The sequence below is a fragment of the Prionailurus viverrinus genome, chromosome E2, assembly GCF_022837055.1.
Source record: "Prionailurus viverrinus isolate Anna chromosome E2, UM_Priviv_1.0, whole genome shotgun sequence".
NCBI classification, from domain to species: domain Eukaryota; kingdom Metazoa; phylum Chordata; class Mammalia; order Carnivora; family Felidae; genus Prionailurus; species Prionailurus viverrinus.
The window spans coordinates 51,996,271-52,022,648 of NC_062575.1; the positions used below are offsets into that span (position 1 = coordinate 51,996,271).

At 51.3% G+C, this 26,378-nt stretch overlaps 3 protein-coding genes and 1 non-coding gene across 7 annotated transcripts in view; 1 reads left to right on the forward strand and 3 right to left on the reverse strand.

The window, feature by feature from the left end:
- Positions 1-455: 455 nt before the first annotated feature.
- PGLYRP1 (peptidoglycan recognition protein 1) lies at positions 456-4,376 on the reverse strand. Of its 2 annotated transcripts, none has more exons than XM_047836142.1 (3): positions 4,062-4,376; positions 1,280-1,389; positions 456-705 (listed from the first exon to the last, which is right to left on the reverse strand). In XM_047836142.1, the coding sequence occupies exons 1-3, from the start codon at positions 4,349-4,351 to the stop codon at positions 527-529; spliced, it is 579 nt and encodes a 192-aa protein (XP_047692098.1). In that variant the 5' UTR covers positions 4,352-4,376; the 3' UTR covers positions 456-526. The 2 variants fall into 2 exon arrangements, with proteins under 2 accessions (XP_047692098.1, XP_047692096.1); XM_047836140.1 differs by having other exon boundaries at positions 1,268-1,389.
- A 10,336-nt stretch (positions 4,377-14,712) lies between these two features.
- Positions 14,713-14,818, reverse strand: LOC125153868 (U6 spliceosomal RNA). The gene has a single exon (XR_007147609.1). It is a non-coding gene; the product is annotated as a U6 spliceosomal RNA (small nuclear RNA).
- A 6,007-nt stretch (positions 14,819-20,825) lies between these two features.
- HIF3A (hypoxia inducible factor 3 subunit alpha) overlaps positions 20,826-26,378 on the forward strand; it is an 86,909-nt gene continuing 81,356 nt past the window's right edge. Inside the window, exons 1-3 of one of the 2 annotated variants that reach the window (XM_047836133.1) lie at positions 20,826-20,917; positions 21,135-21,406; positions 23,208-23,312. The gene's annotated coding sequence lies outside the window, so the exon portion shown is untranslated. The remainder of the gene's footprint in view (positions 20,918-21,134; positions 21,407-23,207; positions 23,313-26,378) is intronic. The other variant, XM_047836134.1, reaches the window with a different exon arrangement.
- On the reverse strand, positions 23,194-25,591 carry LOC125153222 (insulin growth factor-like family member 3). Of its 2 annotated transcripts, none has more exons than XM_047836146.1 (4): positions 25,490-25,591; positions 24,088-24,141; positions 23,732-23,999; positions 23,194-23,563 (listed from the first exon to the last, which is right to left on the reverse strand). In XM_047836146.1, exons 1-4 carry the CDS (start codon positions 25,512-25,514, stop codon positions 23,560-23,562), a joined length of 351 nt encoding a protein of 116 aa, XP_047692102.1. In that variant the 5' UTR covers positions 25,515-25,591; the 3' UTR covers positions 23,194-23,559. The 2 variants fall into 2 exon arrangements, with proteins under 2 accessions (XP_047692102.1, XP_047692101.1); XM_047836145.1 differs by having other exon boundaries at positions 23,732-24,011.

The following is a 26,378-nucleotide window of genomic DNA, read 5'->3' on the forward strand; positions in this document are numbered from 1 at the left end:
TTCTGGGCGCGCCTGTGACTGGGAGGCACTTGGGGGTTCAGGGGCAGGAAAAACTTCCATGCTCCCTAAAGCAACAAAAGGGGGGACCTTAGGGATGGTAGTGAGCAGCTCATCCCCAAAGGGGTGCAAGCGGAGATAACTGTGCAGAATCCCTTTGGCTGAGTGGTAGAGAAGGGGTATCCTGGAGCATGGTCCACTGCCCCCACAGGACACCCCCCCCCCCCGAACTGCTGGCGGTGACCCGTGGGCCACCTTGGTGCTGATTCCTGCACTCTGACCTGAGACCTCTGGGTTCTGAGCTATGATGTTGCTTCTAAGCTGGGATCTCCGGTCTTGGTTCAGGGTCGGGGCCTCTGGGTTCTAAGCACCAGCGAGGACAGAGGGCTGGGTGGGAAGGGCGGGGGTCTGGTGGGAGGTAGAGAGGGAGGGGGGGGGCCCAGGGTGGGACACAGGAACACAGTTTGAGCTGCATCTTTATTGGAGGGGAGAGGCGGTGGGGTTTCTGGGTGTAGGGGGAGACGGGGCCTCACTCGTGGTAGTGCGGCCAAGTCCGGATGATTTCATAGAGTTGGTCCCCTGGAGAGAGCGTCCGCTGCACATCCCGGTGTCCTTTGACCTCGTATGTGGGGCTCAGGGCTCCCTGAGCCACACCGCAAGCCAGCAGACTCTGGGCAGCCCTGAGGGCCCGGGGTGGGGGTGACCGCTCTGGGGGAGGCAGAGGCAGGAGTTAGGCTGCCGCTTCGTGGAAGGGCAGAGGTAGTGTGGGGCAGGGGTTCCATTTGTTCCACTCTGGCCCACTAGGGCCCAGAACCGGGTCTGCCAGTCCCCTCGCAGGGACTCAACCTTACTGTGCCTCAGTGTCCTCCCCTGTGAAAGGAGAGAGTGGTGGCACCCGCCCACAGGGCTGTGGGACAATAAAATGAGTTCTTTTAGGCCACCCCCCCCACCCCCCCCCGCAGAACAGTGCCTGGCACAGCTGAAGCCCTCAGCAAGTGTCAAGATCGGAGCTCATTCTGCCTCCTCTGCCCCCAGACCTCGGGGTCCTACCCATGAGGGCAGCAATCAAGCACTTCTTAGGTGCCAGGGACCTGGCCTAAGTACTTTAATGGAGATGAACCAATCCTAGCCCAAACGGGGGCTGAAAAGAAATGGCCATTATGCAAAGGAGGAGAGGAGGTTTGGAAAAGCAGTCAGTTGGCCAAGGTCACAGAGGCGCCATCCCCCAGACCCCATGTCTGCCCCTCCATCCCTACAGCTGGACGCTTACCCATATAGTTACCCATGAAGGAGATGCCAATGGACATGGGGTTCCAGGTGACACCCGTGTGGTCGCCCTTGATGTCCCAGCCCCGGCCCTCATACACGAGCCCATCTTCTCCAATCAGGAAGCTGCGCGGGTGGGTGGGAGGGTGGGTTTGCTGAGTGAGGGAGGGCATCCTGGGGGAGGACTCCCCCCTCCTCCTCCACTCACCCTGCTCCCTACTACTCAGGCACAGTTTCGCCCAACACCCTCCCTCCCTCCCTCCCTCCCTCCCCTCCCCTCCCCTCCCCTCCCCTCCCCTCCATCATCTTCTGAAATAATAGCAATGCCTCTGGCCCCTGCCATGTGCCTAGCACAGCTCTACAAGCGCCATTTGTCACCCTCCGGGCAGCCCTTGAGTCCGTACTGCCCCCACTTGGCAGAGAATCAGAGAGGTGGGGACATCTGCCTGCAGTCACACAGCCAGATAGGGGCCAGAGCCCAGATTTTCCCTCCTGGGTCCCTGGGACTCCCACCCACGTGATCCTATTCTTTGGTTCCTCCCGCCTCCCGGGAGGATTTGTTGAGCTCTTGATTTGTTGAGGCGGGTGCTGCTGTCCTCCCCATTTTAAGCTAAGGAAGCAGGAGACTTAGAAAGGGAGGGGATTTGCCAAGGTCACGCCCCGGAGACCCCTGCCTCTCAGAACTCTCCACTGAGAAGTTCTTCTGCCCTTGGCCCAGCCTGCTTCCTGCTTCCTGTTCCCTGCTGGGGTACACCGAGTGACAGGATCTGGGAGTCAAGCATTGGTGTCATCACCAGATACAGACCCTGGAGTCCCAGCATCTACCTCTGGGAGGTTTCCAGGCCTGGCAGCAGATCCTTAAGACTCATTTGACATGTCTTGATTGGGCGAGTCTGACTTGGCCCGTTGGAATTAACTAGAAGGTCAGCATTTTGATGTTGCAAATATCCGCTGCCTCAGCCCTCCTGCTCAAAGGGTTTCTTGTGACGTACAGAATGTTGGAACTTCAGAATCTTGGGTCCTGAATCTCATGCACAGGAGGCCAGACTCGGAATCTGGCCCGGAAGAGACTAGAAATTCCACAGTGATGCTGGCCCCCAGGACTGGGCTGGTTAAGGCCCTGCCCCAGCCCCTGGTACAGGCAATTGGCATTGGCTAGGTTTGCGTGAGATGGTTGCCTCTAATTTAAACCGTCAACACCGCCACCAGGTGGGGACAGCGAGGAACCCTTCTTACAAGTCAAGAAACTGAGGCTCAGAGAGAGCATGTGATGTGACGAGGGAGTTCCAGGACAGTTGGATCAGACTCTGAATCCTAAAATCTGAGAAAGAGACTTCAGTCTGCTTTTCTATAAGGCAGTTCAAGGCCAGCGGCTGAAGCTTTGTCTCCACTACTTCGTGGAAACGCTCAGAATCAGAACCCCTCGGTCTCGGAGGAGACAAAACCCGGGAGTTGGAGCCTCTGAACTGTGAAATCTTGAGCCAGAAGAGCTGAGGATTCCCTCGGTGGCCTCTAGACTTCCAGTGAGGTGCCCAGAGTCCCCAGCCTCACCCCAGCCCTATTTGAAGCAGTCTCGAAGGGTGGAGCCTGGCAACCTGGAATTCCAGTAAGGTGACTGGTGCTTACCGAGGTCTGAGAACCCGTCGGGTTCAAAGTTCAAAGGCTGCAGAAGCCTTTGTGTGGGACCCCCGCCTGTCACCCCGGAAAGGGAGCTGGGGTTTCTGCCCTTACCCACCTGCAGTCTGTTCTCCCCACGGCCGCCAGAGGGAGCTTCTTGCCTCTCGCGGGCTCACAGCCCTCCCGTGGCTCCCGTATACCGTGGCCCACGAGGCCCTGTGCGTGTGTCCCAGCCCGACCCGGTCCTCCTCATTTCATGTCACTCCTGCCTGCTCCCCCCAGCCATCCTGACCTCTGCTCTTCAGGCATGACCCTCTCACTTGGCCCTCACAGCCATTAATTACTCCTGATCGGTCCCCTGCTTACCCCTCTTCCCGCACGCCCCCCCCACCCCGAGGCAGAGCCCCCTCAGCCCCCCTGTTTTCTTTCTCCATTGCTTCCACCACCCTCTGAATTCATCTGGTTGCCTTCGCTTGTTTCCCACCTGTTCCTCCTTGTGGGTCTTGAAATCCCACCGGGCCAGATTCGCGCTGTTGACGCGTCCCGGTCCCCACACCGGCACAGAGCCTGGCACAGTGCCTAAGGGCGAGCGTCCATGAACTCGGGGGGGGGGGCGGGGAGGGGGCTCCCACCGCATGCCCGGTGGCGTCCTAAGTGCTTTGCGTGTGTGTGTGTGTGTGTGTGTTGGCTGATTTAGTGACCAGGTGGGCCACAAAGGAGCTGACTGCAGAGCAGGGACAGGAAGCCAACGAGCAGAGAGCGCGCATCGGTGCCCGGATCTCGGCCGGCAACCAGCGGAGACGGGAGTTGGCCCCACGCTTCCCCAGCCCGCTTGTCCGCCTCCCACCAAAGGTGGCAGGTTTTGTGAAGGGACTCCGGTGTAGAGGACGCCTTCTTTTGCGTTGGCGAAGTCTGTCCCTCCCTCCGGGAGGGGGGGAGGGGGATGGGGGGTGGGCAGAGCCTGGCCTTCCAGCCCCGCCCCCTCTTCCTCTCCCCACCCCCCACCCAGGCCCCTGAGGCCGCCCGCACATGCGCAGTGCTGTGTGCCGACCCCGGGGAGAAGCCAAGGCCACCGAGGGGCCGAGTAAGCGGCCCAGGGTGTCAGCCAGGCGGCTCTAGATCGGCCGTGGCCGCTCGGGCCCGCACACCTTTTCCTACACCCGTCCCGGCTCCGCACTCACTTGTAGCCCACGTCACACCAGTTCAGCGTCCTCGAATGGTAGGTATGCAGGTTCTGCACCTGCTTCAGGCACGAGGCCGGGCTGTCGCAGTGGCTGCCCGCGGTGTGCGACACCACCACGTAGCGCACGGGCTGTTGTAGCTTCTCCCCGCACTTGGACGCGGGGGCCTTCCATTCCCTCCGGGGCACTATGGGGCAGCAGGAGCCTGGGGCTTCTTCTCCAGGCGCCCCGAGGCCGAGGCCGAGGAGAACGAGGAGGGCCCAGGTGAGCAGCGCGCAGCGGCGGGACATGGCGGGCGGGGCGCGGAGGGATGCCTAGGAGCTCGCGGCTGGCGGGCGGGGCCGCCTTTATCTGCTGGGGCAGGAGGTAGGGAAGGCCTTGCTTCACCCCCGGGCGGGACGGGCGGGTCACACCGGACCCCAGATTCTGCTTCCTTCTCTGGCAGGGCTGCAACAGGATGCGGTGGGGGCCCGGGTCTCATCTCTCTTCCTCCCGGAGGGACTGAGGTAACAGACGCCCCCCCCCCCCTCACTGTTTGTAACTGACGTATAGGGAGCACACAGTTTTATGTTAGTTTCAGGCGCACAAGGTCGTGAGTCCACAATTCTGTGCCTTACTCAGTGCTCGCCACGATAGGTGTAGCCACCCTGGGGGGACGCAATGCTATTGCACTCTGACTTTTTTTTTTTTTTTTTTTAAGCTTATTTATGTATTTAGAGAGAAAGCGAGCGCATGAGCCTGGGAGGGGCAGAGAGAGAGAGGGAGATACAGAATCCGAAGCAGACTCCGGGCTCTGAGCTGTCTGTCAGCGCGGAGCCTGATGCAGGGCTCAAACTCACGAGCCGTGAGGTCATGACCTGAGCCGAAGTCAGACACTCAGCCAACCGAGCCACCCAGGCGTCCCCCAAAGCTCCCGTCTTAAAAACAAGTCATTCAACCTGAGGTCATTCAACCCCTGCAGCAAGCTGAAGATGTCACTAGTGGGAAGTCCTTTCCACCGCTGAGGAAACTGAGGTGGGGGAGAGGGGACCTCTCCTTGCTGAGACAGAGGGCATGGGAGAGCCTGGTGGCTCACAGCCTGCATTCAAAACCAGGCTGCCTGCGTTTGAATTCTGGCCAGCTTCCAGGGCGTGGGCTCCCGCCAGTGACCCTTCTGTGGCTCAGTTCTCCCCACCTACAAGATGGGAATAATAATATGAAGTCCCTCACCAAGAGGATCCATGTGGAATTCAGTGGGTTGAGAAGGGTCGAGCCCTTAGAAGGTGTCTGGCTCCTGGTGCCACCTAAGGGCCACTGGGACTCGAACTCAAATCTGCCCTCGGTGGTAAGCAACATGATTTACACGGGTGTCACCCGCAGCTCCGTCCTGCCCAGGAGGGACTCAGGGCCACTGAGTGGCTTGAGATCACCTGTTGGGGCGGAAGGCTCTCCTGGGGGCCTCCGCCCTGCGCCCGCCCCCTTTCCTGATCCTTCCTAGAGCAGCTGGCGAGTTCAGGGATGAGTCCCTCTTTTGCTCTCCCTCTTTTCCTTCCTTCCGCTTTAGTGGCGTAAAAAAAATTTACAAAAGTAGCACGTGCTGGCTGTACCCAAACTGATACCAAATGCTTATTGTTATTAAACAGTAGTAAACATTTTACTTTTAAATAATCGCTACACCCACCGTGGGGCTCCAGGGGCTGGAACTCGCAACCCCAAGATCTAGAGTCACATGCTCTATCGACCGAGCCAACCAGGTGCGCCCCCCCCCGCCCCGGCCGGCTAAACTCACCAGCTCTGTCCACGTGAGCTCACCAATGACAGTGCGGTACGTTGTCTTCTGCCGCGTTGTCCACGCTCCGTCTGTGTTCAGATCCGTGATAGCGAAGCGCACGCCAGGCATCGCTATGCCCTTTTCATGAATTCGCTCAGCACATGCTTCCGGCATGTTTGTGAGATAGATATTACTATTCACCCCTTTTGCAGCCAAGAAAACTGAGGCCCAGAGAGGTGATCACATATGGGGAGAAGACGGTGAGGCCTGGGGTCAGCCACAGGCTTCCTGGACTCCAGAGATGGAATTTTAAACCATATTCCACTTCCTACAAACACGTATAAGACCATACACACACACACACACACACACACACACACACACACACACACACACATATGGTCTTATATGTGATCATATATGTATATATAATTTTTTTAATGTTCATTTATTTTTGAGACACAGAGAGAGACAGAGCATGAGCAGGGGAGGGGTGGAGAGAGAGGGAGACACAGAATCCGAAGCAGGCTCCAGGCTTTGAGCTGTCAGCACAGAGCCTGATGCGGGGCTTGAACTCACAGACCTCGGGATCATGACCTGAGCCGAAGGTGGACGCTCAACTGACTAAGCCACCCAGGCACCCCCCAATTTTTTTTTATCGTTTATTTACTTTTTGAGAGAGAGAGACAGAGGTGTGAGCAGGAGAGAGGCAGAAAGAGGGAGACGCAGAATCCGAAGCAGGCTCCAGGCTCTGAGCTGTCAGCACAGAGCCCAGTGCAGGGCTCGAACTCACGAACCACGAGATCATGACCTGAGCCGAAATGGGAACGCTTAACCAACTGAGCCATCCAGGCACCCCTATATATATTTTTAAATAACGGAATGAAATCATGCGCATCACTTTGCCTTTTGTCACCTACTATCTTGTGCATCTCGCCAGGTCAATGCAGCTAATTCTAATTCAATCGTCGTAAGAGTTGCATAGCATTTCATGCTGTGGGCTTACCATTTTGACACAATCTTTGCTTTTTTGGAGCTTTGCAATTCTTTTTCCCGCCCCCATGCTGCACAAAATGTTATCAGACATCCAGCCCTACCTGCTGAAGCATCTATAAATGATAAATATAGACTTTCTAAGTCAAAGACTGTACGTATTTAGTAGTTGTTACTAGATTGTTTCCCCCAAAGGCTGTTAAAAATCCATATTTCTACCAGTGATGTATTGGAGTCCCCATTCACCCCAGAAGAGGGCACTATCTCTTTGTAACTTTAAATGGCATTTTTATAACCACTCAGGAGATTATTTTTCTATGTTTTCTGCCCATTTGGATTTGTCTTCTATCAATTGCCTGTTACCTCCCTTGTCCATTTGAAAAATAAATTGGGCTGGGGTGCCCGGCTTGGTCAGTTGGTGGAGCACACAACTCTTGATCTCAGAGTCATGAGTTCAAGCCCCCACGTTGGGTGTAGAGATTCCTTTAAAAAATTCTAAAAAAAAAAAAATAATCGAGTTGTTTATCTTTTTGTTACCAATTTGCAAAGTGAAGAAAAGAATCCCATAACTAGTATTGTTGAGTCGTTGGGTATGTACATTTTGTGTCTCTTTTAAAAGCATTAGGGATGGGGCGCCTGGGTGGCGCAGTCGGTTAAGCGTCCGACTTCAGCCAGGTCACGATCTCGCGGTCCGTGAGTTCGAGCCCCGCGTCGGGCTCTGGGCTGATGGCTCAGAGCCTGGAGCTTGTTTCTGATTCTGTGTCTCCCTCTCTCTCTGCCCCTCCCCCGTTCATGCTCTGTCTCTCTCTGTCCCAAAAATAAATAAACGTTGAAAAAAAAATTAATAAAAAAAAAAAATAAAAGCATTAGGGAATAGCATACATGTAGCAAAATGTACAAAGGTACTTTTAAAATTAATAGAATTAATAGCGTGAAGAACTGTGTTCCTTTTCGCACCGTGAATACAGGATGTATCCAGCAGCCAGATCAGGAAATAGAGCTACATCAAAATTTTTATCTTATTAAACAAATTTTTTTTAACGTTTATTTATTTTTGAGAGGCGGAGAGAGATCGAGTGCAAGCAGGGGAGGGGCGGAGAGAGAGGGAGACACAGAATGGGAAGCAGGCTCCAGGCTTTGAGCTGTCAGCACAGAGCTGATGCGGGGCTCAAACTCATGAACCATGAGATCATGACCTGAGCCAAAGTCGGCCGCTTGACCAACTCACTGAGCCACCCAGGCGCCCCCACCTCAGCTAGGATTTATAATTGCATATGGTGTGAGGTAGGGGTTTAAGTTGATGTCTAAATGGCTAACCATTTGTTCTGGTGCTATTTATTAAATAGACCTGGTTTTAAATTTCAGCCCTGCCCCTTATTAGCTGGGTGGCCTTGGGCAATTAGGCAGGATTTGACATCGCTGACCACATCCTTCTTGAAATGTTCACTTTCCTCGGCTTCTGTGTCGTAAGACTGTCTTGATTTTCTTTCTGCTCCTCAGCTGGTCTTTTCCTCTCCCTCTTCGACTCATTCTTCCTTCCTTGACCATTAGACTATTCTTTTTTCTGCTGGGTGATTTTCCATCCAGGTAATGGCTTCAGCCACCACTAAAATGCAAGTGACTTCTAGGTGTTTGTGTCCAGCCTGGAGTTTTCAGATGAATTCTGGAACTGTGTATCTTCCTGCCTAGTTCACACCTGTACTTCGATGCCCCACAGGGACCTCCCATGAATATTTCTAAAATCGTTTATGATTTTTCTCCTCCAAAATCAGCCCTCTTCCAGGAGTTCCTGTCTAAGGGAATGACATGATTGTCTTCCAGGTACAAAAGCCATACATCAGAGCATCATCCTTGACCAAACTCTACCGTGTCCCCTCTTGTGTTGAGGACCCCAGCCCATAGCAGGCGCCGGATATATACTGAATGACTGGTAAGTATCCAGCTCACTCCCTGGTCATGTTGCTGTTATCACCCAAATATCTTATGAATCAGACCACCCTGGTTTATTTCCACTCTCCCCACTGGGTCCAGTCACCGTCTCCTTGCACCTGGATTTTCTCCCACCCCCTCGGTGACTTTCCAGCATGCACCTTGGCCCCCATGAGGCCGAAGCTCAGATCTGATCAAGCGACCCTCAAACGTGAGTCACCGTTTTCTGTGGCTTCTCACGACTCTTAGGATGGACCCCAAGCACTTCGCCACGGCCTGCCTTCAACCTAGTCTCACCCGACTCACTCCTGAGGCCCTCTTCCCCTAGCTTCCCTGCCCTTCTTGCCGCCCTTGAGGATGCTTTGACTACCCTGTCCCCAGGGGACTTTCTCCGCACTGTGTGCAAGCTTTATTTATTTATTTATTTATTTATTTATTTATTTACATTTTGAGAGAGAGAGAGAGTCTGAGAGCAGGGGAGAGGGGGAGAGAGAGAATCTTAAGCAGGCTCCACACTCAGCACGGAGCCTGACGTGGGGCTCGATCCCACGACCCTGGGATTGTGACCTGAGCCAAAATCAAGAGGCGGACACTCAACCAACTGAGTCACCCAGGAGCCCCTGTGCAAGTCCTAAATGGGGAACCTTAAGAAATTCAGGAACTTTGTACCTTATCTTTAAGATTACAAAACATGAGGGCGCCTTTTGTAAAAAGGCAGGAATATGTACACATCGGATTGCTTACTAAGAATATAGTCTTTAGCCAGGTAGTGTGAAGTATTCCTGCGTTAGAATTTTATTTATTCTGTATCTTGTCAGCCTAAGAGTGGGACACGCCCTTGTGAGCATTTACAAGAGCCTCAATGGGTAATTGTCATATTACCCCTAATCCTGAGAACTGTATTACTAGGGTATTTTTTAAATAGGAAATTAAGGGGCGCCTGGGTGGCGCAGTCGGTTAAGCGTCCGACTTCAGCCAGGTCACGATCTCACGGTCTGTGAGTTCGAGCCCCGCGTGGGGCTCTGGGCTGATGGCTCGCAGGCTGCGGCCTGGAGCCTGTTTCCGATTCTGTGTCTCCCTCTCTCTCTGCCCCTCCCCCGTTCATGCTGTGTCTCTCTCTGTCCCAAAAATAAATAAACGTTGAAAAAAAATTTAAAAAAAAATAGGAAATTAAATCTACCCCCTGTACCTTTTAGGACGTTGACTTTTTAACTATTTAATTCACCAACTGCCTTTATTTGATCTTGTAATTAATTCAGCCATTATAAAGCTCCTCAGAGTCTCTGGCGTTTAGCAAAAAAGCATTTGTCTTCGTTGTATCAATAATGAAAGAAGTCTAATTAAATGCTGATTAGAGCAAAGACAAAGTTCGAAGACAATGCAGAATCCGCATTTTTTTTTTTCCTTGACATTTCCCAGGCCTGGAATGTTCACCTCCCCCTCACACACCCCATCCTGACTGTCCTTCTGTGTTGCCTCCTCAGAGGTGACAAGTCCCCCTCTTTGCTTTCCCCACATCAACTTCTCCATATTTATCACAAGGGTACTTATTAAGTTATCTGTACAAATCTCGGATTAGTTTCTGTCTCTCCTGCTATACAGTGAAGTCTATAAGTATTGTTCAAACCATGACACTCGAGAGAGAAAGAGGGAGCTATTGATAATTCTGCTGGGTCAACAGGCCCACGTGGGCTGTCCCAAACAATCCAGGATGTATAACCACCCCATTTAAAGATAAGGAAGGAGCTTTATTCTCTCTGTCACATACCGTTATGTCCCTGATTCCTTGCACATAGTTGCTGATAAGATCACATACTAAGCCATCCTTGGTTTCTTCATCTGTGAAATGTGGTTTAAAAAAAGTTTTTTTTTAATGTTTTATTTATTTTGGAGACCGAGAGAGACAGAGCATGAACAGGGGAGGGGCAGAGAGAGAGGGAGACCCAGAATCGGAAGCAGGCTCCAGGCTCCGAGCCGTCAGCCCAGGGCCGGATGCGGGGCTCGAACCCACGAACTGTGAGATCATGACCTGAGCCGAAGTCGTGCGCTTAACTGACTGAGCCACCCAGGCGCCTCATGTTATTCGTTTTCTTTTTCAGTTTATTTATTTATTTATTTATTTATTTTGAGAGAGAGAGAATCCCAAGCATGCTCCATGCTGTCAGCAAAGAACTCACAGCGGGGCTCGAACTTACGAAACGTGAGATCATGACCTGAGCTGAAATCAAGAGTCAGAGGCTTAACCGACTGAGCCCCCCAGGCGCCCCCGTTGTTGTTCCTCTTTTCTAGGGAAGGGGACTGCTTTCAGTCTGCCCCCATCCCCATCCAGGACTTCCTACAGGTGTCCCCTCCCTTACGTGGGCTCATTCAGGCCACCTCTGCTCACAGGTGATCGCAGCCCCCTAACCTGCCACCAAGACCCTTGTAAGTAACTCCCTTGGAATTTTGAATTTTCACACCTCTTGGAATTCTGCCAGGAACCCGGAGGCTACCAGAGAGCAGGGCCCTGGCTCCCAAGTTGTAGCCCATCCCTCCTCTTTTTAAACTCCTCTTCCCCTTCCTACCATGCAGGCCTCCTGCGCATGGCATTGCTGGCCCCAGCGCTGTCCACAGCTTCGGAGACAGGGCGCCCCTGGGGTCTAGAGGTGCACACCCGATCCCCTTGCTACATTGACCCAGGGAAGAGCCCCAGGCAGGTTTTGGAAGGAGACTGGGGGCTGCCCGTTCAGGGAATTCTGGGGTCTCAGGGTTCCATAAAATGTCCAGAAGCAGGGACACATCTTGCTCCTGGCGATTCCTGGCCCTGCGGGGGAGACTCGGGCCTGTGTCTAAGGGCAGTTGTGATGCTAATTCCATTGCACAATCTTTATTGAGGACCTATCTTGTGCCCCACCTGCCTGTTGTAGGTGCTGGGGATTCAGCCGTCAGTAAAACGGAAGTTCTTGAACGCACTTTCCAGTGGGGAAGTCACACAGTAAATAATGAAACTAACAGTTATTTAAAGCAGTTCCAGATATACTGTATTTCACGTGGGTGGCGCGACTAGCGTTAGGCCTGGCAGGTAGCGAGCGCCCAATGGCACATCATCATCAGCTCTGACCTTGGGCTTTGGTTTTGGCGCTGGGAAAAAGACGCGGCACCCTTCTCGGCGGTTCCCTCCTCCCACCGCCAGAGGGCGCGCCGCCCCCGCCTGTCCTCACTCTGTGCCGCACGCCTTTCCCTAATCTTAATTGCAGTGGGGCAGCCTCTTAGCCTCGCGTGGGACCTGTTCTGTGATTTTTCTGGGGGCCTGCCTGTCCCAGGGAGTGGTTTGCTGCTAATAGCCGCAATAGCAACCCAAACCATGAAGAACTAAGAGCCAAGAGTTACTGAAATTTTGTTGATCCCACAATGCCTATAGACACAATCAGCTAGGATGCAGAGAGGAGGCTGTTGGGTCAGAGGGACCAGCGTGAGATTGGGGACCAGGGGGAGAGAGAGAATCCCAGACGGCGTCCCCACTGACAGCACTGACAGCACTGAGAGCCCAATTTGAGGCTCGAACTCACGAACCATGAGACCATTTCCTGAGCCCAAGTCAGACACTGAACTCGCTGGAGCCACCCAAGTGCTCCAATAGCAGACACTCCTGGAGGCCTATACCTACACCCATGGAAACTTCTGGAAGCCAGTTTTCCACCATGAGGGAAGCCACAATTAGTGTGGTCAACTCTTGAGAAGGCAGAGAAGATGCAGCGAGTCTGTGATAATATTGCCGGGCCTCCGGATCTAGCCTCACCTAGTATCAGCCCTCTTAGGAGATTCTTCTGCCCTTTGACACTCGGTAAGCTAGATAGATTTTTACTAATTTCTTCTTTCAGCCTCTCAACTGACTAGGACTGTTGTATTTATTGTATCTTTGAAAGGTTGCGTGATCTAATGGCTATGGAGGGTGCAGAAATGGTCCTCCTCAAAGATGTCCACGTCCTGGGGGCGCCTGGGTGGTGGTTCAGTCAGTTGAGCGTCCGACTTTGGATGCTCACGTGCCACCCACGTGCGCCCAGATGCAAAAACCCGGGACAAAGTACGAACAAACCAGGACCCAAAGTGTGTCATGAGATGCGGTTTAACCCGGCAGCCCAGGGTGTGCTTAACTTCCAAAACCCAATCGGTGAAGCATGAGTGTTTGTGTCTTGTGTATGGAACAGCCCAGGGCGGCTTGGCAGGATAGGGCAGGTCGTGGTTTCCACCCGGGGCCGTCAGTGAACAGCGCCTTCTCATTCCTAAGGGATTAGGATGCAGATTTGGCAGAGGATGGAAATGCAACGGCCATCAAGTAACTTTGCAGCTACAGTTGATTCTTCCGTGGGCTCCTAAGCAGACCGATGTGGAAGAGTGGCCTGGTTGACAGGGAGATGGGCCCACAGGGGTAAAGACCAAAGGACAGCGGGGGTGTGGCCATGCCACAAAAGGCCTTGGAGCAGCCGGGACCCGAGTATTTTAAGGACGAGACGCCAACTTATGAGGAAAACTTCAGAAAGTCATTATTAAGGAGAGTGATCCTGGGGGGGTGGGGTGGGTGGGGATCCATGGGGAAAATGGGTGGTGGGCAGTAAGGAGGGCACTTTTCGGGATGAGCACTGGGTGTGGTACGTAAGGGATGAACCATTGGTTCTACTCCTGAGGCCAGGATTACACTGTATGTTATCGTGAGAATTAAAAAAAAAAAAATCTGTATTATGCAAAAGTGAAAAAAAAAAAAAGAAGCCGGTGTTGGCATAGATTTCCTCTAATTTGAACTGATATTGTTGCTGTTTGATACAACACTAAGGAAGTCGATGATTTGGGTTTCTGAGAAAATCACATGAAGGGCCACTTGGCGGTGAAGGCGGATTCTTGTCCAAAGTCCAACTCCCAGGTTTCTGCCTGGCCTGGAGATTTTTAAAGGGGTTTAATCAGTTAAGGGAGCACAGTGATCTGTGACATTTCTGGCTTAGGCACAGAGTCCGTGATGCCAGCTACTGAGTCAGCTCAGTGCGCAGACGTTGTACAAGAAGTTCTAGTTCCTTGGTGCCTGGGGTTTGGGCAGGTTGTACAAAAAGATCATTCCTTAGTGTCCAGGGCTTGTGCAAGAGGACTGTACTCTGTTCTTTCTGCAAAGGAGGGCCAGGTCTACAGATGCGGAAAGGGAGATCAGTGAAGTCATCTGTGTGACCTTAAAAAGAAACATTTCGCGAAAAGTTTGCTGAGCTAATCAGGAAGTTTAAGGGGGGCTTCAAAAAGACTTGCTGGCCTCTGTGGCCTGAGAAAGTCCTGGTCCCTTATTGCCCAAGGCCAGCGATCTCAAAGAAAGCAAATGAGTTCTGTTAACAAATCAAGGGCCTTGAGTCAACAGGCAAGGAGTGTGTTACCTGGAAGCAAGTTAATCCTTGAGACTGACTGGCCAGGCTGGAGGGCTGTTGCAGCCTGATGCATGCACATAAATTAGCCCTTGTCCCCTAATTTGGCAGGAGTCTGTGTGGGTTGGTATTTGCTTTTTCTGTTTTCTGTTTAAACATTTTTTTCAGTGTTTGTTCATTTTTGAGAGAGAGACAGACAGAGAGTAAGTGGAGGAGGGGCAGAGAGAGAGGGAGACACAGAATCGGAAGCAGGCTCCAGGCTCTGAGCTATCAGTACAGACCCCGATGCAGGGTTCGAACCCATGGACCGTGAAATCATTACCTGAGCTGAAGTCAGATGTTTAACTGACTGAGCCACCCAAGTGCCCCTGTTTTTTTCTTTTTCTTTTTAAAAAATTTTTTTTAAATGTCTACTTATTTTTGAGAGGGGGGAGGGGCAGAGAGCGAGGGAGACACAGAATCTGAAGCAGGCCCTGGCTCCAAGCTGTCAGCACAGAGTCCCATGCGGGGCTTGAACACACGAACCACGAGATCATGACCTGGGCCAAAGTCAGACGCTTAACCGACTGAGCCACCCAGGCACCCCATTTTTTTTCCTTTTTTTAACAAGGAACGCTTCATGGATGTGCGTGTGTTCCTCATGCAAGGCTCTGCTTATCTCCTCTGTATCGTTCCAATTTTAGTACATGTGCTGCCCAGGCAAGCACTGTGTGGGTTGGTATTTGCACACGCAGGTTTCTGCAATGCCTGCCCGTGCCCATGGCCCCCTACCAGAAGACTCATCTATGGGGACACACCGCTCACACAGAACAGCTGATGGGAACACAGACACAGAAGAACTCCATTCCTGTCTTCTCAATGAATTAGTTGGGTGCTTCATTCATAATTCTGAACCTACAAGCAAGGAGTTCCTGGCCACGTGGAAGAGAATGTTCTGGATAAACCGTACAACTGACTGGAAAGCCAAATCATAAACGTTGTTAGCAAGGAGAACGAATCTCTGCATAATTAAATTATCTTCATAGAAATCCCATGAAACCTAGGGTCAAGCAAGAGGCAAGGCTGATTGAGTCAGCCAGTAAAAACAAAAACAAAAACAAAAACGAAAAAACCATAAGCGGGGGCACCTGGCTGGCTCAGTCAGAAGAGCGTGTGACTCTTGATCTGAGGGTCATGAGTTTGAGCCCGCATTGGGTGTAGAGATTACTTAAAAAAAAAAAAAAAAAAAAAAAAAAAACTTTAAAAATATCTTAAAAAAAAAAAAAGAATCCAAGTTCTTATGTCCTCAAACGTTTCTATCCAAACTGTTTCCAGGGGGACCCGGGGGGGCTCAGTTGCTTAAGTGTCTGACTTCAGCCCAGGTCATGATCTCACGGTCTGTGAGTTTGAGCCCCATATGGGGCTCTCTGCTGTCAGCACAGAGCTTGCTTCGGATCCTCTGTCTCCCTCTCTCTGTCCCTCCCACACTCGTGTTCTCTCTCTCTCTCTCTCTCTCTCTCTCTCTCAAAACGAACTAAACAGTTAAAAACAAAATGTTTCCAGGGATGGACTCGACTTGGATAAGAAATACGCTGGGGCCCCCCCAGTTCCCACGGTATTTACAAATGCATTTACTTTATTGTACGCTTACAAGCATCAGCCGGGGGAAGTGTTGTTACCTCCTCGTGGGCGGAGCGCACTGAAGTTCTGAGACACTCAAGTCATTTGGCAAAAAAATCCCACAGCTTGTAAATGGTAGCGTTGGGCCCCTAAACCCATGAGAGGGAATTATAAGCGTATTATTTAAAACTAGGAAGCGGCTGATGCTGGAAACTGCTAACAGGATTGGACTCAGGAGTACCAATGGGGATGGAGGTCAAGAGGAAGGGAGTCGGAGTTTTGTTTGTTTATTTATTTATTTAAAAAGAAATTTAAGGGGCGCCTGGGTGGCGCAGTCGGTTAAGCGTCCGACTTCAGCCAGGTCATGATCTCGCGGTCCGTGAGTTCGAGCCCCACGTCGGGCTCTGGGCTGATGGCTCAGAGCCTGGAGCCTGTTTCCGATTCTGTGTCTCCCTCTCTCTCTGCCCCTCCCCCGTTCATGCTCTGTCTCTCTCTCTGTCCCAAAAATAAATAAAAACGTTGAAAAAAAAATTTAAAAAAAAGAAATTTAATAGTTATTTTTGAGAGAGAGAGAGAGAAAGACAGCGTGTGAGTAGGGGAGGGGCAGAGAGGGAGGGAGACACAGAATCCCAAGCAGGCTCCAGGCTCCGAGCCGTCAGCACAGAGCCCAGTGTGGGGCTTGAACTCACGAACCACGAGACCATGACCTGACCTGAAGTCAGACGCGGGAAGTGAACCCACAAACTGTGAGATCATGACCTGAGCCGAAGTTGGACATTTAACTGACTGAGCCACCCAGGTGCCCCTCCATTTCTAAAATAAGGTAGTATGATACATACTCCTTCAAAATCCCAAAGCACACAGGTATTTTTTACAGCTGCCTACATTTCCATTTTACAAACAAATTGTAATTTATTTCATTTGTCTCCTTTTGAAGGCCACCTAAGCTTTCCCAGTCTTACCCTAAAAACAAGACAATAGACTTTTATTTTTTATTAAAAAAAAATTTTTTTTTCAACGTTTATTTATTTTTGGGACAGAGAGAGACAGAGCATGAACGGGGGAGGGGCAGAGAGAGAGGGAGACACAGAATTGGAAACAGGCTCCAGGCTCCGAGCCATCAGCCCAGAGCCTGACGCGGGGCTCGAACTCACGGACCGCGAGATCGTGACCTGAGCCGAAGTCGGACGCTTAACCGACTGTGCCACCCAGGCGCCCCAGACAATAGACTTTTAAAAAATGTTTATATATATATATATATATATATATATATATATATTTTTTTTTTTTTTTTTTGAAAGAGAGAGATAGAGAGGGGCAGAGGGAGAGAAGGGGACAGAGGATCCAAAACAGGTTCTGTGCTGACAGCAGACAGCCCAATGTGGGGCTTGAACCCACGAACTGTGAGATCATGACCTGGGCCAATGTCAGATGCTTAACTGACTGAGCCACCCAGGCGCCCTGAGATGATAAATATTCTTACACTTAAGTCTTTGTGTACATATTAGAGTGCTTCGCCAGTAACAACATTAAAAGGGGAAACTCTGAAGCAAATTGTGTGCGATACACTGAGTCATATGTAAAGGGAACACTGAAACAATATACCAATTGATTATGTCCTACATTATCAAGAAATATGAGGTAGGATGGGCCCAGGGTTTTAGTTCCAAGTGTTAAAACACATTCTGGATGGCCTCCAATGTGCAGTTTGCACGAATTCCAAGCCCTCCAAACGTGCCTTACATAGACATTGGCAACATCTGGGTAAGGCTTTAACCTCTGTAGTATTCAGCCAATGAGGAACTAGGGGAGGGGCTTATATGCTAGGAAATAAATCGTCTGCTGTAACTGCCCCAAGTGCACCTGTCCCTCAGACACCTGCTTTTGCAAGAACGTTGATTAAAGACTTGCTTCACTGTACTCCAAATCTCCGTGTCCCTCCTTTGATTGGGTCGGTGGGCTTATTTCTAACACAAAGTGTCTCCTTTCTTTTTATTCATGGCTTAAAAGAACAACAATCATTTCTTTTCTTCACAAGTATACAATGTGGGTAGGCTCATTTCTCCTTCCCACAGTATTAGCTGGGTTGGCTTCATTGGGCCTGGAGGATTTGCTTCCAGAACATCTCATTTGTGTGCCTGAGAAGCTGGTTCTGGGTGCTACCTAGGAGCTCAGTCTAGGAATGTGGGTAGGGACCTTAGTTCCTGCCCACGTGGCTACTGATGCTTCCTCACAGCCTGGCAGCTGAGCTCCTTGAGTAAGTATCCCAAGAATCTGGGACAGTAGCCACAGGGCTTTAAAAAAAAATTTTTTTTAATGTTTTGTTTATTTTTGAGACAGAGACAGAGCATGAGCAGGGGAGGGAGAGAGAGAGAGGGAGACACAGAATCCAAAGCAGGCTCCAGGCTCTGAGCTGTCAGCCCAGAGCCCGACGCGGGGCTCAAACTCATGGACCGTGAGATCACGACCTGAGCCAAAGTCGGACTCAACCGACTGAGCCACCCAGGCGCCCGGCCACAGGGCTTTTTAAATGACCTTCTCTTAGTATTGTTTCTTTGGAACCATCCGGGGTTAAGATAAATGTGGGGTGTCACCTGTGATGGGGTTTTGGAGTGATGGGGGTTCAGAGCTGATGGGCAAGAAAGAATTCTTGAAGCATCTTTGGCGCAAAAGGGTGATTTTATTAAAGCACCGCGACAGGACCCATGGGCAGAAAGAGTTGTGCTGGGGTTGTGAGGAGTGACTGGTTATATAGTGTGGAGTTGGGGGGAGGTGAAGTCAAGAGGAAGTTTCTTAAAGGGATTTCCATATGCTGAAGGAGACACAGATTACTGGAGGCCTAGCTATTGTCAAGCTAAGGTTGTTTTTCCTTCTAGCAAAGCATTAGCATTAAGACAGTAGGGGGTCCCTGGAGATTCGGCTATTGATAAGGTTGCCTTTTTCTTGTAATTTACTAAGATATTTGTAAACTGATGGAGATTCAAGTTCTGCATGACTGTGACCTCTATCAGTTAACCATTGGTTTTCTCTCCCCTTCCTTTGTCCTTGGGCAGCCAGGAGTGACTGCTGTATCACACACATCCCACCTTGTGGGGGGTGGTTTGTGGGGTGTCAGCCTGCCTTATGCTCCCTCATCACCTGTGTCATCAGACAACATTGTTTATCATTGAAAAGACCCCTGACCAGACTAAGTGGATCGTCAGTGGGCACATAGCCTACGTAGCCTGGACTGTTTTAAAAAAAATGGTTTAAGGGGGCACCTGGGTGGCTCTGTAGGTTAAGCGTCCAACTCCTGATTCCAGCTCAGGTCATGATCTCACAGTTCGTGAGTTCAAGTCCTGCATGGGCTCTGCGCGGACGTGTGGAGCCTGCTTGGGATTCTCTCTCTCCCTCTCTCACTGCCCCTCCCCTGATGGCTCGCTCGCTCTCTCTCTCTCTCTCTCTCTCTCTCTCAAAAATAAATAAATTTTTTAAAAAAGGTTTAAGAAATAAGTTTTTGTTTTCCTGGGTGAAGTTTCTTTTTTCTGAATATGACACTTGTATACTTTGGAAGCCACCCTCATGGGCTGATACAAGCTGATGGTTCCTGTCCCGTATGTGGATCTACATGTGAGATAGTTTGCATCTCCAACCACGTGGCCTACCCCTTTCAACTGGGCTGCCTGTTTGGGAGGCCAGAAAGGACCACCTAGATAGTTGCAAGGCATCCCCATAAAGATGTGTCTAACGCTGTCATGGTGGCATGTTGGGTTTCCCTCCTATGTCCTCTTAACTCTGCTCTGCTGAGCTGAAGCCTATTGTGACTTGTGTATGTGAACTGAAGAAATCGGCTGCTGTGACACATAGTGGTTGTGAATGGAAAACAGACTGGAAGAGAGAAACTCAGTGTAGCTTCCAAGACAGACAAGCGTTGTGCTCAGAAACAAGAAAATCCACCCAGGAAAACTGAGACTTCTCTCTTAAGTAGTCCACAGGTTATGCAGGCCCTCTGGACCTATGGGTCCATTTGCTACCAGAAACTGGGTTCACATCTTGGCCTCTTGGTAGTGTTGAACCACAAGACACAATGAAGCCAAAGAATAGGGAAAGAAAGGGTTTTATTTTCAACGAGGAAAATGCGGTGGATCTTTTCCAAAGTAGTGTCTCCCTGAACAAAACTGGGGGAACGCTTAACCAACTGAGCCACCCAGGTGCCCCGGGGCAGAAAAATCATCTTAACATGACTGAGTCCAGGCCAAAGTCACTAGGTTTGGCAAAGGTCAGCATTATCAATTCTCTGGCTCCTTGTGGTCTAGTATCTGAGTGCTCAAAAGGGCTTAGATCCCACAAAGATTACTCCTTAGTGTGCACAAGGCTGTCTTCACATATGAATGAGCACTGGGAGTTTTAACTCTGATTTATTGCCCTGATAGGATTAGTCAACCTCCTGGCTGTTTATTCTTACATTGTTTCATAAGATGGCCCCGGGGGCCTAAAATGACTCTTCTTGTGTCCAGAAAGCTATGTCTGTCATTCCTTTTCCAGGAATCTCTAACTCCGGTCACATAGTCGCAGTTCTTTCAGTGCGGATCAGGCGAGCTCTTAAATGATAAACAATGTTGCCTGATAACATAGCTGACACTATGCCTTTATCTTAAACCATGATGGTTCCAAAGAAACAGTATCCAGAGAACATGCCTGAGGTCAACTTCCCAAGGAGAAGGGGGTAAAACTTACCCTGAACCTATTTGCACTCACCCCCGCCCCAACCGTGAACTTGGATGAGCAAATGTAACACAGATCACCAGGACCTTACTATCCAAAGAGGCATCAACGGACTCGTCACGCCTCGGATTGGTCTGTGTTTTGGGTCATTTAGTTTTTATAAGGGTTATAACAGCATCCAATGGTGGGATCAAGGGTGGGTTTAAAATACACCAAACACAGCGGCATATAGCATTTACGCTGTTACTCAAAAGGCCTGCGGGGCACCCTTTCCTGGGATTTCGCAGCCCAGCATCCCCAGCAGTCCCTCCTTCTGGCGGGAGGACGCCGAGCATGCGGTGCAGCGCAGCGCCGCAGTGCGCAGGCGCCTCCAGCAGCGCTCGCTCATGCGCACTGCTGCGGCGGAGGGAGCCGCCATGTTTCCATCGAGGTCGCGCCGTTAGGCTCGCAGTGCGGTCGCTTTTGCTGCGCCTGGGGCTTCCTGGACTCTGGGACTCTGCTGAGTTAGTGGCTGCGACTGCCCTCGCATGGGGCTGTGATCCTCCTTAATGGTTTCCGTTGGCGGCCCCGGGGCCCCGTCAGGGCTCCGCCGCCCCTTGGAGTCCGGGGAGAGCCGTGCCGCGCGCAGGGCACCTGATTTTGCCTCCTGGGGGGGGGGGGGGTGTTTGCACAGGTGCATCTCCCATGGGGATGGAGCCAGCCTGCACCCCATTTACCCAGACAGATCCCAAGTTACACACGTGAGGTTCGGGCCCTCATACCTGCGTCTGCCCCATCCAGGCACTGGCGTCCCCAGGCAGTAGCCCTCGCTTTGCATAAGCCCACACCTCCGTGGCTGGCAGTGGCCCGTCCGCTGTAGCTGCCTGGACATCTGCATGACGCCCGCCAGCCTAGCTGCCGCTGGACTTTGGTTGCTGACTTTGCAAGGTTGAGAAGGAATGTAAACACGCAAGCGGAATTGAGGCGCTTGCCCCCCGTCAAAGGAAGTTCAGGTGAGAGATGTGTGTGTGGGTAGAAGCCAGAATGCACCCAGAAGGGGAGGAAGCAGCTTTAAATATTTGCAAAGCTCAGGGAGTGTCAGTGCTGGGCCACCATGATGGTCCTGATGGAGGAGGACCCACCGCTGTAGGAGCCTGGGGAGCGATAGCAGTGAAGCTCAGAGGGTTCCGAGCTCCTACGTTGGTGGGTTCGGAAACCAAGTCAGAAAACTGGGCGAAGGTGCACAAAAGCGCGTGCTAGGGAAAATAAAAGGCGCCCACGTCCCTGCCTTGTACGCAGGCTTCCACTTTTGCGGAGGGCCAGAGCTAGGAGGGAGCGTGACATGTAAGCTTAAATCAAGGTGGTTGCTTTCACTTTTACATACTTCTGGACATTTTCAATTGGTCAGAAGAAGATATTTATTTATTCATTTTAAAATGTTTTTTCAACGTTTATTTATTTTTGGGACAGAGAGAGACAGAGCATGAACGGGGGAGGGGCAGAGAGAGAGGGAGACACAGAATCGGAAACAGGCTCCAGGCTCCGAGCCATCAGCCCAGAGCCTGACGCGGGGCTCGAACTCACGGACCGCGAGATCGTGACCTGGCTGGAGTCGGACGCTTAACCAACTGCGCCACCCAGGCGCCCCTGTTTTTATTTATTTTTGAGACAGAGAGAGACAGAGCATGAGTAGGGGAGGGGCAGAGAGAGGGGGAGGCACAGAATCTGAAGCAGGCTCCAGGCTCTGAGCTGTCAGCACAGAGCCTGATGTGGGGCTCGAACTCACCGAGTGTGAGATCATGACCTGAGCTGAAGTCGGACGCTTAACCGACTGCGCCACCCAGGTGCCCCTGAGGCACACTTTTAACAAAAGTTTATTTAATGTATTTTGAGAGAGAGAGGCAGAGGGCGAGGGAGAGAGAGAACCCCAAGCAGGCTCCACACTGTCAGTGCAGGGCCTGACGCTGGGCTCGAACTCACAATCTGTGAGGTCATGACCTGAACTGAAACCAAGAGGTGGTCACTTAACCAACTGAGCCACCCAGGTGCCCCAAGGCACACTTTTTTAAGGAGAGAAGGGGTAACTCAGAATGCTTTCTGAATTAAAATTTCTTTGGAGGAAACTGGGAGTTCTAAGTGTGGTGGCTTCTCATTGGCTGGGCTGCTATCTTCTGATTGGCTGGGGTGTGATCATCTCATTGGCTGGGCTGTTGCCAGGACAGAATCTTCCTCTTGCTGAGGTAGTGAGGTGGGCTTCTTCCAGTTGGTTCTTCGAAGGACTCTGTGAGGTATAGCTTGAAAGTTTACCCCTCTCCTCCCCTCCCAATCTGGGCTCCTGACATTGTATTTTATTTTATTTTATTCTATTTTATTTTATTTTATTTTATTATTTTATTTTATATTTTATTTTATGTATAATTATTTATTTTGAGAGAGATAGAGAGCGCGTCCTCGTGCAAGTTGGGGAGGGGCAGAGAGAGAGAGAGAGGGACAGAGAGAGCCCCAAGCAGACTCCATGCTGTCAGCAGAGAACCCGATGCAGGGCTCGAACTCACAAACTGTGAGATCATGACCTGAGTCAAAGTTGGGCGCTTAACCGACTGAGGCACCCCGGCCACCCCAGACTCCATTTTAAATGGGGTTTCCTTTATTCAGATTCAGAAGAGATTAAAAAATAAGAAAATGAGAAGTTTCAGTTATATATACGTATGCAACGTTAAGCCATCTGATATTCTAGAAGGAGCTTTCTAAATTACACAGGCCTTGGGCTAATTTATATTTTTTATTTGTCTCCATTTCAAAATACACATGCAGATTTTTCAAGAGTTTCCGTCCCATCCTGCTCACCCTAATACTCAAATCCCGCGCGTCTTCCTCAAAACGTCCGTCAAGGAGATGGGTAACATGCTTATTTTACAGGTGAGTGATTGAGGCACAAGGAGTTGAAGGTCGTGGGGGAGTCTCTGAGTGTTCAAAGATGGGCAGCACGGGGACCAGCAGGCAGGTTGCAGGTCAGGTCAGTTGGCTTCTCTGTTTTCCTGCCAACCCTGCAGGGGGCTGTGGGGGGGGGGTGGGGGAGGGCGGGAGGCTGGTGATATATGCGGGTCTGTGCTGGCAAATGCAAAACATTCCATTTTTGTCAGGAGCTCGCCTAGAGAGGTTTCCTTCAGCTGCAGAGAAAGAAAAATTAGGAAATTATGAGACGGAGACAAGGAAAAGAGTGGGAAGTTTCCAGAAATGGCCGGAGATAAAAATAACAGGAAGGGGATCCCCCCAGAACCCTCTGTGTCCCTCATCCCTGCTTCCTTCCCTCAGCCGCGAGCAGTTGGGGCCTTTACCTGGGGCAGATCCTGGAGATGGGCGACGAAGGGCACTGGGACTGGGTACCCAGGACCTTCAACTTCACAACAAACCTCTTGGGGCCAAAGGACTCGGGACAGCAGAGCTCCAGGCAGGGCCAGAAGGTGCAGTTGGGGCCACATTGGCGAGTCCGGTTCAGGGGCAGGATGGTGTCATCGCTACAGCAGTGCTGCAAGGGGTCGTAGACCTGGTCCCCACACCGAGGGGCGGGCTGGCACAGCCACAGACTTGAGCCCGTGGGGGCATCTGGTGGAGACACTGATGGTGGGCGTCCAAGGAGGGACAGATGCCCAGGGCAGCTTCCTCCCTCCCCGTTCTCTCTCCTTGGTCTTACCTGCCACTGCCTTTGATCCCTGGAGAAAGAAAATTGTTATGCAGACAGGAACTCCTACGGGAAAAATAAAGTGGGCTCTTTTCCAGTCGGAATTCCCAATTCACGCCCACACAACACCAGGCCATTCTCAGATACCAGCGGGTGTCTGAGAATTCAACTCAGTCCTGACACTGTCTACCCAGAGATAGCATCAGCTCCTAACAGGTTAAGGGCTCAGTCCCGCAAGACTGTCCCCCACCCCTCACCGCAGACACTAGTCACAATCCCACCTGGGCTGTCACCTGTGCCTCTGACTCACCGGCTACAGATTGGAGGTTCCAGTGACCTCCTTAGGTTCGTCCGGCTTGCTGGAGCAGCTCACAGAACTTGGGGGAACCCCCGCTTATGTTATCGGTTTATTAAAAGCTCTGATAAAGGATATGAATCAGCAGCCAGATGAAGAGATGCACTTGGCAAGGTCTGGGGAAGGTTCCTGAGCCTCTCCAGGCATACCATGCTCCCCAGTCTCCACCTGCTTACCGACCTGGAAGCCCTCCAAACCCAGTCCTTTTGGGTTTTTATGGGGCTTCATTGCATAATCATGACTGATTAATCATTGGCCATTGGCCGATTCGGTCTCTGGCCCTTCTCCCCTCCCAGGAGGTGGGGAAGGTGAGAATGAACGTTCCCCTCCTTCGTCTGCCTGCTTGGTGCTCCTGGCTACCAGCTCCCATTCTTGGGTGGGGTTCAAAAGTCGCCTTCCTTTCACTTTTATAGCTCTGAGTCATTTTCAGGAATTTGTGAAGACCAAATGTACGTGAGAAATACGTTTTGGTTATCTGAATGATCAAGGAGGAAATCATTATATCTCAAGGAGGAAAGTGGGGTGGGGAAAATGGCCGTGGGGTCCTCAGGGAAGGCAGATGAGTAGGGAAGAAGGCCAGGTTAGGGTAGTTTAAAGGTACGGATTTTGGGGGGTGGCACCTGGGTGGCTTAGTTAAGCGATCAACCCTTGATTTCAACTCGGGTCATGATCTCATGGTTCGTGGGTTCGAGCCCCACCTCGGCTCTGTGCTGACAGCACGGATCCTCTCTCTCCCTCTTTCTCTCTCTCTCTGTGCTCCTCCCCCCTCAAGATAAATAAATAAACATTAAAAATAATAATAAAGGTGCAGAATTTGGTTTGGGGCCATCCCTGCAAGGGAGCTAGCTCAAACAGGTCGTGAGCTGCTGAGGCTTTCTGGGGGACGAGTATTAAGGGGAGACTGGGCTCCCAGACAGACAGAAGGTTTATGGTTTGTTAAAGAACGGAGCTGTTTGTCAGAGGTGCTTCTGAGGTGGCCAGGGGTGGGGAGGAGACTGGGATGACGTTGGGGTGTGGGAACTGCGTGGGGGATGGGGTGAGATTTGGGGTCCTCCTTACCTAAGATACACCTTCGTGGTATCATCGCTTCTGAAGAGGGTGTAGGCCAATGAAGGAGAATGATCAGGACTGGAACGTTTTGCAGCCAGCTGGCCCAGCCTTTACTGACCCGTTTCTGATTGGGCAGTTCAGATCAGGCCACTCCTAAGCTCCCCAGCAGACTGTTTGAGAATCACCGGCAAGCACATAGTTTCCTTAGGAGGGGATTGATTGGCTGGTCTGCCCTTAGGTGTGAGCTACTGAAGACTGACTCATTGCTCGCTTCCTGGGCCGCTCCAGACCTCGGCGGACTCAGCATGGCCCTACCCTAGGTTGAGCTTCTCAACGATTTCCATCCTGGGCTACGAGGGGAGTGAAGACTCGCTCCATCATAGTGACACCCGTTCCACGCCCCCGGGCCCAGCCCCATCCACATCCCTGCTTCAGTTTCCAAACTCGTGCCCGGTGCCATACCTCTCTTGGTTCCGACTCCAAACCGAACCCTCTAAATTTTTTTTTAAGTTTATTTATTTCTTATTTAGTAATCTCTATACCCAACATGGGTCTCGAACCCACGACCCTGAGATCACGAGTCTCACACGCCTCCACCCTTCCAACTGAGCCAGCTGGGAGCCCCCTAATTCCCTAAATACTACTGTTGGTCATATACATAATGCAACACGTGTGAGCTCAGCCCCCTTTATAGCCTGACTGCATCTGAGCCGCCTGATCTAAAGAACCCTCTTCCCGTTCCTCCTACCCAGGAAATACCCACATTCCTGAGAACACTAAACCCATCTCTCCCAAGAGATGCATCCCCTCTCCAGCCAGAGACCTATATCCCAAGGCACCTGAACACAGAGGACTTGATTTCATCCTGGATCTGCTCTTAACCTTTCCCTGAGCCTCA

What these genes read in the sequence shown, in the direction of transcription:
- PGLYRP1 (XM_047836140.1), bottom strand. Translation starts at nt 4,351, where the DNA reads ATGTCCCGCCGCTGCGCGCTGCTCACCTGGGCCCTCCTCGTTCTCCTC. An exon ending in TGGTGTGACGTGGGCTACAA is followed by an intron (nt 1,390 to 4,061) that starts GTGAGTGCGGAG and finishes CCACCCGCGCAG; the next exon opens with CTTCCTGATTGGAGAAGATG. An exon ending in CTTCATGGGTAACTATATGG is followed by an intron (nt 706 to 1,267) that starts GTAAGCGTCCAG and finishes TGCCTCCCCCAG; the next exon opens with AGCGGTCACCCCCACCCCGG.
- LOC125153222 (XM_047836145.1), bottom strand. Translation starts at nt 25,514, where the DNA reads ATGATACCACGAAGGTGTATCTTAG. An exon ending in ACCACGAAGGTGTATCTTAG is followed by an intron (nt 24,142 to 25,489) that starts GTAAGGAGGACC and finishes TTTTTCCCGTAG; the next exon opens with GAGTTCCTGTCTGCATAACA. An exon ending in GGGATCAAAGGCAGTGGCAG is followed by an intron (nt 24,012 to 24,087) that starts GTAAGACCAAGG and finishes GCCCACCATCAG; the next exon opens with TGTCTCCACCAGATGCCCCC.